Source organism: Stegastes partitus, unplaced genomic scaffold (genome assembly GCF_000690725.1).
Source record: "Stegastes partitus isolate 25-593 unplaced genomic scaffold, Stegastes_partitus-1.0.2 Scaffold1478, whole genome shotgun sequence".
Taxonomy (NCBI): Eukaryota; Metazoa; Chordata; class Actinopteri; family Pomacentridae; genus Stegastes; species Stegastes partitus.
Window position 1 is genome coordinate 160,502 of NW_007579209.1, and position 12,282 is coordinate 172,783.

The 12,282-nt window shown below is 41.0% G+C and overlaps 1 protein-coding gene across 1 annotated transcript in view; it reads right to left on the reverse strand.

Moving 5' to 3' along the window:
- Window positions 1-8,852, reverse strand: part of tlcd2 (TLC domain containing 2) — a 26,736-nt gene extending 17,884 nt beyond the window's left edge. Inside the window, exons 1-3 of the mRNA XM_008299905.1 lie at window positions 8,292-8,852; window positions 7,934-8,016; window positions 5,225-5,307 (exon numbers count right to left, since the gene is read on the reverse strand). Coding sequence (XP_008298127.1) covers window positions 5,225-5,307; window positions 7,934-8,016; window positions 8,292-8,470 — 345 coding nt within the window. The 5' untranslated portion in view covers window positions 8,471-8,852. The remainder of the gene's footprint in view (window positions 1-5,224; window positions 5,308-7,933; window positions 8,017-8,291) is intronic.
- Between the last annotated feature and the right edge of the window lie 3,430 nt (window positions 8,853-12,282).

The window sequence follows — 12,282 nt, forward strand, 5'->3', positions numbered from 1 at the left end:
TATTCGATAACACTAATGCAAATATCAAAGGTGATGAAATGGTAGAAATCTAAGTTCATCATCGATATTTAGGAGCCCATATGTTTGCTTCAGATTTGATGTAGATGAAGCAGAAAGGAAACAACGATGAATCTCCAGTAGCCAATTAACCTGTGATGCCCTTATCTGCTGTAGAGGAGAATTCGCTTTGGCTCCTCTCTGCGAAGATAACTACATTTTGCCTAATGAGAGAGGGGTGAGAGACATTTACGGAAGAAAACAGCAAACATGCTGCAAAACCCCGTGAGAGGGCAAAGAGAGAGCAGAGGGGGCAAAACGGATTCTTGGTGTTTCCACTGTGTATCATCAATTAAAACCTCAAATGAGAACATGGGATTTACACACTCACATGGTTTCGTTCTTCTTGGAAAAAATTATCTGCCCTTCTGCCTCTGTTTGGCATCCTTTACCTCTGGCTTGCAAATTTAATTGCAAGCTCACTATTTCCAAGAGTCATGGGCAAATGAAAAAGGCTTAACATGGAGGTGGGGAATTGTGTTATTTCGGTGCTACAGTAACTATTCTACAGTTAGTTCAGCTCAAACAATGACAAAAACTACTTATTTTTTTAAATTACACATTTCTTAAATGCCCTCTATGGTGAAAATCTTTTTTTTTTCTTCTTACCTTTTTAACATGTTTGTATAATGTTTTTTTTATCTGCAAGAAAACACATTACGAGCAAAATAAGCAGTCAACGTCATGGCTGAGTATTTTTACTTTGAAACTGCAGTGTGCTGATAGCTGTATCAAAAAAGCGATTCAGGCTTCCGGGGATTCACAAGTAACAAATCTGTGTCATTGTTCTTGTTCTTGCGGGTTCCGGTTAAAACATGTTTGGCTGAATTAGTCTGATTGTACAACTTGCCATTGGGTAGCGTGAGACAGTTTTACAGTGTTTGGACTGAGCTGTAGGTGAACTGGAGTGCACAAGCTGCAGTGAGTAGGGAGGGATGGGTGGAGATAGATGCAGGGACTTTATAGATCTGCACATTTTAAAGGAAGTAATGGTGTAGAGTTACATTTTGGGGCATTTTCATAAAAAAATCTTCTAAATATATAACTTTGATATGCAGAGATGAGTTTTTAGGGGTTAAATCAATGACTGAAAAAGAACTTCCAACAATTACTAGTTTAGAATTAAGATTTTATCATTATTTTTTAAGGGCTAAAGGGTGGATCGGTGGTTAGCACCATTGCCTCGCAGCAAGAAGGTCGCTGGTTCATGTCCCGGCAAGGACACCGGGGATCTTTCTGCGTGGAGTTTGCATGTTCTTCCCGTGCAGCGTGGGTTCTCTCCGGGTTCTCCAGCTTCCTCCCACACAGTCCAAAAACATGCTGAGGTTAATTGGCGACTCTAAATTGTCTGTAAGTGTGAATGTGAGTGTGCTTGGTTGTCTGTCTCTAAGTGTCGCCCTGTGATAGATTGGTGACCTGTCCAGGGTGTCCCCTGCCTTCACCCTAAGTCAGCTGGGATAGACTCCAGCCCCCGACAACCCTAGTGAGGATTAACCGGTGTATAGATAATGAATGGATGGATGGATGGATGTTTGTTAAACATTGTATATCATATAGTAGTTACATATTTTTTAGGTCCTGACAAACAGCCTATTTCTGGCAGAATTATGAGGCCTTCCTGTTTTCTAAAGAAAGCACAAGCTTACAGCAGACAGGATCTCATCAGGCATGAGTGACTGTGGCAGGGCAAACATTTTTCTCAGACAGAAATAAGCAGCTGTAATCTCGACTTCAGTCAATAAGAAGGGGGGAAAAACTTTCCATGGAATGTCTTACTTTATTATTTCTCCTAGACTGTGACAACAGAGATCAGCAAAACCCGTGTCAGACCACATGTTGTTTCACTACATGTTTGTATACCAGATTAAACTCTCACAGAGGACTGGAGTAATGACACTAAGAAGCAATAATTATAAGTACGATTGAAGCAAATCTCCCCACAGAGTCAGTCCTGCAGCTTGGCTAGGTCTACACTAAAACCTTAAATACAAATGTTACTGCCACTATCAGTACTATGTACATTACACCACACAAGTACGCCATGTACCAACATTCACAAAAGCAGGTGACAGATGTGACCACAACTGTGTCATTCGAAATTTATTACATGCTTGTTTTTCTAGACTAACCTTTCCCCCATACAGTGAAACAACAGTCACTGAAATGGTTCAAAAAGTCATGCTTTGCCTGTGTTGTTTTACGGCTTTCATCTGCCAGCAGAGTCAACATACAACAATGAAATCATTTTTTACCAACTGTTGCAACAGTGTTGAGATTTTTTCCATTCAAGACACGCCACCAGATTTTCCAGTCACCTTGTTTGTTCAGTCACACATAAAGGTTTTACATGCAGCGTGGTATATACTGTACACACTGTGATGTTTGCTTAGTTACCACCTACTAAGATAAAAATGTACTAAGCGAAATACATTATGGTCAAAATGTTGTTTCCATGTGTTCAACTGCACCCCCACTGTTACCTATCTAGATTCAGTCTGTCATAATCCTGAACATGAGTATGGTAGGAAAGGGGGGTGAAAGACAGGGGGAAGAGGTGGAGGACAAGCAGGGAGGAATATGAATCTCTAGGCTGCCTATGTGAGGAGAAAATTAACTAGCAAGCAACCTGCTGCCTTTGACTGTTTGACCAGCTGGTCCAACTTGGTCCAGTGTGAACCCACTGTGACAACTCCTGACTTCAGATGACCCGTATTTGCAAATCAAGCCCCAACTTGATTACACTGTACTTTTTGCAGTTGTATGAAAAGAATAAGAAAAAAAGCTAATCAATTCAAAAGAGAGAGGCCAAGATAGCAGAAGAGCTGAGGGAGGACGGGCAGTGAACGTGGCAGAAAGGAATGAATGAAAGTCTTGATGATGGCACAATAGGAAACGACGGGAGCAAAGAGAAAGAGAGTTAGTTCTCTGAGAAGCACAGAGAGCCGTGTGAATGAGAAAGAAGTCTACGTCCCTCCCACACTCTAATGACAATCTGAAGCCAGCTGGCCTGGCCAAAGGGTCCATTCACTGGACTTCCAGGAAGTGAAGAAGAAAAAGACAAGACTTCTAGAAAAAAGGGGATACGTCCATCTTCTATGTTTGCTACCAACAAGCAGTGTAGCTGGAGCCGTTTCCCACAACTAATCCTGAATAAGTGGGAGTATTTTCTGCACTGAAACACTGGAGCTCAAAAAATGACTCAGGTTTATCTTTAACCTCGTTAACAAAAGGTCCTTCACGTCAACATCAACTCACAACCCTCCTACACAGCAAAGTATCATGACTGACGAGGACTAGAGTTGTAGTCAATCAAAGATAATTATAGCCAACTGACATCATACATACTCCTCCTCCAACCAATTGAGGAAAACTGAGTGTACGTTACCTGCTAACCTCATTAGCCTAAATGAATTATACACAAACATAAAAGCCTGTGTTTACAGCATATTTGACCATTTAAACCCATTTATTTTATACTGAAATGATGACAGCAGACTGACCAATGTGCACCTTCCCATAGTCACATGATTTTCATATATAGCACTTCATCAACTTATAATCCTATGATATGCATGAGAGGATATTTAGAGGATCTGTCATGTTGGCTGCTGAGCTGTGACATGCAAACTGCTGGTTGCAAAGTTTGCACTGGACCTTTTGGCAATCTGTGTTAACTAAACAGATGGCCATGACTTATTTGACCTGGTGGCAATCAGTTCAGAACAGACTCTTAATAATTATTCACTAAACATAAATGTAAAATGAGCCAGACCTAACAGTCTCCTTTAGGTTAGGTGAGTTTAAAGTTGTGAAAACACATGATAAACACTGTCTTTCATAGACAGTATGTTCCTCTAGTTGTGAAAAGTAATGTATTTATCCTGGAACGATGTAGTGCACTTCTCCTTATAAAACTAACACAGGTGGTTCTACAACTAATGAGAATTTGGTCAGATGGTAGCATATCTACCAACCAATCAACCAGTCGACCTGGAAACTACTTCCCTTGCAAGGGCACCAATGTTTGACTTGAGTAAAAATGTCCAAAATTAACAGCAAAATTCTAATTTGGTCAATGTTTTCTCTGCAAAATTGTACACAGAGGTAATGAACAATCAATTAAAAGGTTTGCCAAGAAAGGCTACAACATACTATACATGGAACAATTTAAGAGAGACGACAAAGTCAGGCACTTTTCGAACAGAGGTAGTAACAACTTGCTAAAAACAGTAAGCACAAAAAACCAACGTGTAACTGGAACATCAGTGTAAAATATTTTTTATGTAACACAAACCATATCCTCAGTGACCTGATTTACGATTCTGCACACAAATATTTCCACATGCTTTTGGCTAAACATGCATTAACACCTGAACACAGACAAATTTATGGCTACCGTACAGTACGAATCTCTTCCAATCCTGGCTGAGATAATTCCAATAAAAATTTAAACAAACAGCTCTTGTGAAGTAACACACCACAATAACAAGAGCAAGAGCTTGGCAGCAGAAAGCAATACACAACATCACCACAGTCTTGGATGTAGGTCAGGCAGCTAGAAGTGTGAGAGAGAAAAATTTTAACTCAGGATGGAGTTCTGTGCTGCCACTTCAGGCCGTTTCTCTGTTTATTTTTTGACAGTGTTTAAATGCAGGAATGAGGAAAGGCTTCTCTCTGACCGGCTCTTCCCTCAGTAAAATATCTCCCCACATGCCAGCCTGCCGAGGGTCACCGTGTCACAAAGATGAATGTCTTTCATGGAAATCGGATAGAGATTGTGTTGTGTGTAAGTGGATGGCGAGACACTGAGGGAGTCGGGTGGAGTTCAGTGTTCTCAAGGAGGGAAAAAAGGTTGAATGCTTGGTTCGAGGGGGGGGGCTGTCACACTGGAATGATTGTCTCTTTGTTCCTCCCTCACTTGTTCTTTGTAACTAGACAAGAAAGACGGGTATTTTGTCTTTCGTGTGTCTGTGCTTTTGACAGGTGTGTCAGGGTTTTGGTGCATAATTTGTCCATCAAGTAGCTGTATATTAAAATCATGTGGGTGGCTGGTTCTCACACAAATTAAAAGAACAGACAAACTCTTGCCCCTAACGGTAAAAGTAGACCATCTTTGGCCAAAGTGTTACATGAAAGATCAGGGCTTATTTCTGCCTTAAAGACCTACCACGATGTGATGAAAGAGCAGCTCCCAGGACTGACTCAGCTTTTGGTTCCGCACCATGTCGAAGAAGTCATAGATGAAGTAACCTGTGGGCACAGAGAGAGCGTTTGGCCAAGGTTAATGTCATCATTTGGTTCAACAATTCAGTAAATCAACCAAAACACAACAGATTCTTTTGACAACAGTCGCCTTGAGCTTATCAAGTGTGTCAGGGGGGCCCTGCTTCCATGACGACAGCGATGGCAACCAAGATGTGTCTTGGAGAGGGGCTATTCATATCCACCACCCCCCACCCCTTCCCGCCACCAGCCGTATCCATGGCGACAGCTTTTCAGAACGCTGGAAAAAATAATGAAGGGGTTGAGGTTGGGGACGGAGGGGTACGAGGGAGCTTGGCGCTTTGGTGCGGCTGGAATTAACCCTATTATGTTGGCAATTTGACACCAGAAACATTCTGTTGATGTGACGACATGTTTGGGTTCCTACCAAATTGTCATTAAAACGCTGCCATCACTCTTTTGATTGTGTATTTGCATCATATGATTCCCTTGACAATCATTGCCAATGGACAGGAAAAACTCCTAGCTGATGTAACCTTGTAAACAGTAACTTGTATTTAACGAAAGGTTGCATTTGAGTCAAGTGTTGCTAAAAAACAACCAACTGAAGCGTGTGACTTATTCAGTGAGAGTGCCAACTATTCAACACCTCTTATCTTGACTTTGTGGTTTCACAATCAGTCATTGTCTGACATATCTGTATTTAGAACATACAGGTGTAACAATGAATGAGTGAGAAAAGTAAACAACAAATGGATTCAGTTTTTTTTTCCCCCTCTTTCTGCAACATGGGCATGATGCCAACGTAAAGCCCAGCTCGGCGCGGCTAATGTCTACAGTGAGAACAAAGCAATCAGACATGGCTTGACTTTCAATGAATACCAACCACAGCCTGAACAAGAGGAAGAAAATAAGTTTCCAGTGAAGGAACACAATTGCTTTTTTTCCCACTTTGAGATCAAGGGAGATTCCATGGCATGTTTACATGAGTGGGGCAGTCCTTTCTTAAACCAGTTCGTCAAACAGCATTTCAGGCTGATATATGACTCAGTGACTCGGATGGAGTGACTCAGTTAAGTGAGTAAAACCTGATTAGGACACATGGCTCAGTCTGATATCGAGCGCATTGCAACAGTGTGTAAACATCGTGCTACTGTGGCTTTTTCAGGCCTGTAAACTTGCACTGCATTATAGGTAGCCTTTATACTGAATTACCAAATTTTCCCATTGAGCAATAATTACTATTAACATGTCTTTTCTTGTCTGAGCAGTAACTCACCACTCTAATCTGGGTGAAACCTGATATTCACAGCAACACAGAAATGTGAGCATTAAAAACAGATGAAAACAGCTTTACAAGCATGAAATAACAACAGTTGATCTTCATTCAATAAGCAGAAAATCATTTATGCCATGTCACTACAAGGTCTACAGTGCGGTAACACAGTACGGAGGAATGCACAAATCTGGTGCACAAAACTCTTCTCTAAAACTTGCTGAGGTTTTACAATCAAACCGCAAAATCAACTGGAAGAGTTCGAGAGAAGCACGGCGTCTTGTGTTTCTGTTACCACTGGTATCTGCGGTGGACAGCTTGCGTAAATCAACTGACATTTTTTTTTTGCGCCTTCGCTCTCTCGGTGATGTCACATGACTGTACGGGGTTACGCCCGGTGCCTGGGACCGATCATAATGCCCCTCATTGATCTTCACATACCAACCACTTGCTCCTCGCTTTGCCAGCTTCCAGGGCCGGGCTTCCTGAAGGAATGTCAAACATCCCGGGAATCCTCCGGGAGCCCTTGCTGCCTGGCACACATCCAATAAATTTGTGGATTTTAGAGCGCTCACGTGCCACTAGTTGCTCCAGAAGACTTTAAGCATTAATGAGGAAAAAGTAAAACGAGGGCGAGCTGCTATTTTAGGAAAGAGGGGTTGGATGCGCACCTAGGCTTGAGAAATCAAGTTGAAATAAGGCAAAATCTAATTTATGCCAGTTTTGATTTGCAGAGAGTAGATGGCAAAATGTACTGAGGATTCCAGGTAGCAAATCAACGTCAAAAACATAATCTGCAGGGTGTGAGCAAGCTTAACTGGACAGAGTCTAATTTAAAACACATCCCAGCAGCTGCTGTATCTTCATCCAATTCATTCACAGATAAAGCAGTGTTGATAATTTAAAACATTTCAACCCTGATAAACCCTTTTATTTACTCTTACAGCAACAATACAGCAAATACTGCAGCATTGTAGAGATATCATCAGTTACTTAATAGAGCATTCAGGGTGATGCTGGTTCATAAAATTCTCTGCATAATGTCTGCCCCCTACTTACAAACAATAAGCCACACAAGCTTTAGTGAATGCAAACTCTGTAAAGGCACTCTGTGCAATTTGCTGACATTAAATTAATTCCAAAAGGGCTTTCATTAGCTTTTGAAAACAAAACTCTTGCATGAACTACATGAGTCTGTTGACCTTAAGCTGCCCATGCATCGTTTAGGAAAATGAAACTAGCAGGGATGGATTATGTCACTTGCTCACTTTCCCTCAGGATGGCAGCACCTCTGAGTTCACCCTCCCCTCCATCTCCAGCAGCAGCAGCTCATTCAATCTGAAACTGCGCACTGAACCCTGCTGAAGTGCAACTCACCGATTGAAAACGACACCAATGCATGAGAAAACACGGAGTGAGTTTCTATCAGATCTTCAGCCATCTGTGGATGAAGGAAAAAGCTGAAAAAGGGAAACAGGGAAAAAGTTCAGATTAAGAATTTCAAATGAAAAACAAAAATTAAACTTAATTGACTCTAAATTCAATCAACTTTAATACAGTTTGTTAATTCCATTTATGCTAAAAGTTTATCCTGATCTCAGTGAGATTATGGGGATCCGCAGCAACAAATTTGGTCGCCATAAATAGCATTAAATGGAAAAAAAAAAAAAAAAGACGGGGAAACATACTATTTTAAGTAATTTATTTAAAACGATATAAAACTGTTTTAACTTACCAAGACACTGCCCATATCGCTGTGATGAAACTGTGCACGAACGATGTGGCGATGTTTTTCCATTTCCATACATTCCTGCAGGCAGACTCAGGTATGGGGAGTTTACACACTCCGGCGTTGACTAGTCTGAAGAATCCGACGGCGCTGCCTGTGGTTAGGATCACTGAACTCAGCTCCATGGCACAAATGTTTGTCGGTGAAACTTGAAGATTTTAAAAGTCCACCAGTTGACACCGATGTGAGCGATTTGAACGCGGCGGAGCACCCCGACCGTGGTCCAGAATAAACAAGAGGACAGCGGGCTACTTGTGTGCGACGACCAGAGACAAACACGTTAACATGCCGGTGCGTTCAATTACTTATGCTCAGCTCACTCAATGAGGATTTTTGAAACGGAGTAGGGGGAAAAAAGCGCTTTTTCTCTCGATCCACAGTGGAGAAGGCGTGTTCGAGTCTGTCAAATGATTCCTCACTGAAACCGATTGAATGTTGCCTGATGTTTTTTCCTCAAATAGTCCCCTGGAGAAAGGCTCTGTGGTTGCAGGTAGAACCGGTAGATGTGGATGTTGGATGTATGCGTGAAGCCGTGTTTACAGACGTGAAGGCGACCTATTGTAAAACCTCACCCCGCCGCTTGTGTAACTTTTTGACATCAACAGAAACCAAATAACGGCTTCTCCCCGCCCTACTATAAAGAGGCGCGGCTAAGAGCACGCTTTATGTATAGTGATACGTTCAGGTGCTGTCGGAAGAGTCGCTCTGACTGATAAGAGACATGATTTATGAACAGCAAACAGTATTCTATAACATATATCGATGGATGACTAATTAAAGGCAGGAAACTGAACCCTTGACCCCTACAGACATTAAATCCTTTACAGGATTCACTTGTCTCCTACAGAAGGAAGGGTCACAATCAATACAAAATTCTTCACTTTTAGGCTATTATGAAACACATTATTTGATAACTTCAGTGCCCTTTTCCAAGATAACAACATCCATAGGGCACGAGGGGTCACTGAATGGTTTGATGAGTATGATGTGAATCACAGATGTCAACCCAATCAAACACCTACAGGAGATGTTGAACTGTCATGGAGCAACAACACTCTCCACCACCACCACAATCAAAACAGCAAATTAAAGGAATATCTTTTAGAAATAGTGTGCTCCATCCCTCCAGTAAAGTTCCAAAGACTTGGAGAATCAATGCCAAGGAGCTCTGAAGCTGAACTGGCAGCACATGGTGGGTCAACGCCTTACAAGGATAAATAATGTTAGTGCTTCCTTAAATAAGTCACCCATCGGTACATGCATTGATACTACAAAAGACATTTGCTTTAGAGTTTACAAGACATGTGCTGATAAGGAAAAAAGTATTGTTTAAGTATTTGTACAGAAAATTGGGTACCGTTTGGGAAACAGTATCACATGATTCTATTAATTTGCAGTATTATAGAATACGTACAGTTTATGGTCACTATCAAGAGTCACGTGAGAGAAATCATATCTGCTGATTTGATGGGGCTGATAAAACGTGGATTTCCTATATTGTTTGCGGAGCCAGCAGCAAATATCCAAAGACATAAATGCATTAAATTGAGTTTTAGTTTAATTTTCAGTACTCGACAGAGCTCTTGAAAGCAACACTGCTTTTGAGCAACCTCATTGGCTGACAGACCAACGTGGATTTATGGGAATAGTAGTTCGTTTCCAAACATAACAAGAGACCGTGTATGGAAAGCATGGTTCTTGATTTTGGCACAGTGTTTATTAGGCATTAGTGCTGATTGGTATTCTCACTGGACATCGAAGTTTAATCAGTAGTTTCCTTTTCACTGTTGTTTCATTCAGTGGCAGGGATGAAAACACCGCTGCTCTCATTCAAGCCCCAAAACGTTTATGTGAATGACAGCGACACCATCTGGTGACACACAAATAGGATTTTACACATCACTGCCTCTGTAGCCCCTCAGCTCACATAATATCCTGCCATTGATGCTGTCGGCGGTAGGAAGTGACTTCATGTTTGATGCTTTCTTGAAGTGCTAAGTAACTAAGCAAGTAGGTATTTTCCTTTCCTGCACCTTTGTTTAAAAAACAAAATAACAACAACAACAAAAAAAACAGGTTCTAAGCAGCACCGGAGACCCCAGGTCACTGTTCCTTAAACCTTCCTCTAAAATTCTCTAGTACACAGATTTTCAACAAAACGTGAAAATGACACTCATTCAGCCAAACACTTCATTTGAAGTGGGCATACACGCTACAGGAGTCCCGACATAAACATACATAACCAGTCATAAATGCTTGCTCCACCCCCCTGATAAAGGCTTATATGTAACTTTCAATGTGTTATATCATTTTGAACATTATATTACATATTGGTGAACTTTCATAACATATTTAGTAAATTATTACATTATTGGGTAAGTGAAATGAGGTCAACCTCCGCCTACAACAATAAAGTGGTCTACACATTCTCAGGACAGTGTTAATGTTCTTTTGTGTGCTGTCTGTCTGTCTGTCTCTCCCTCTTATCCCTTTCTCGATCACCTTTGCAGTTACCCATCTGGTTAAGGTGGACAGTTGCCCTGTCTGATCTTGGTTCTGACGGTGGTCACTGACTATTAAACGGAAGATGTTCTGCTCCACTGTCATTGCAAATATCAACTGGAAAAAGAACAGAATACACTACAAAATTAAAATACAAACATCATGATATATATATATATTATAGTGTATATACACATATAGATGTTATAGGGAGTTCAGGCAGTCCTTGGATTTGTTGGGTGGATTTTGATGTGTATTTTTTAGTTTCTTATTTCTTTCTAAATTAATCAGTGAAATAGTTGAATCTCTATATAATAGTACTGCTAAGTCTGGGCCAGTATATTTATACTGGCACATAAAGTTGCATTTTATATATTTGTGTATTATTTTAGAGTGCATCCACGATAGGACCAGGCGGGGGTGGCACAAGCCATCTCACCGATTTCAATAAAACTTTGCCAGTTTAAAGGGGTCCACCCAAAACTACTTCAGTCTAAGTTTAAGGAAATTTGGTCAAACTGGGGGGATTTCACCACCCTTCCTTGTTTTGTTTTGCAAAAATGACCAAAAATCCCCTAAAAATGGTCAGAAGTATAAAGCTCCAACCAAATCTTTTCATATTTTCAGTGAATGTTATCCTACCCAAGGACAATCTATTGTCAACATTTCCTTCTCCTACAACGAGTTCCATCACACAAATCATGTCAGCCAAGACCGCCTCTCTCACCCAACAGTGAAAACTGTTAAAATACCCAAAGTTTAGGCCAAAATATCTCTTTTAATTGAACTGTAATTCTTTTATATTCTTATCATTTATTTATATTTGCATTTTATCTTTTTATTTTATCTTTATGTATTTACTCTTTTAACTTTTATTTTATCTTACATAAGGCATTTTATTCTTAAAGTTTTAAGTTTCAATTCCAGTGTTTCCTTAGGGGGGTCCTCCACACTGGGGATTGTGTGCGGTCTGCTGCTGGGGGTTCTGTCTGTGGGTCCCTTCGGCCCGGCTGGTTGGGGGGGCTCCTCACCTCGTTGTGGGGATCCCCCTGTCTGCCGGGTAGGGGGTCCGGGCGCTGGCGCCCCCAGTAGTCATGGTCTGCAACTCCTCCTGGTGTGGACGGCCCCAATGGTAGCGTTTCCCACAATCCCTCAGTGCCATGCCATGCCTCTTTTAGTCTCGTGGTGAGTGTGTTTGTGTGTGCGTCTGTGTGTGCGCAAATGCATTTGTTGTATGTCTATGTGTATGCATGGAGGGTGGGAGGGACAGGTTTACTTTATTTTTTAAATGTTGTAATGTTTCTAAATGTTGTAATGTTTTTAAATGCTTTGTTGTTTTTAACTGCTTTGTTGTTTTTAAATGTTGTAAAGCACTTTGCGATTGTTGTTGTTGCACATGAAAAGTGCTATATAAATAAAATTTGATTGATTGATT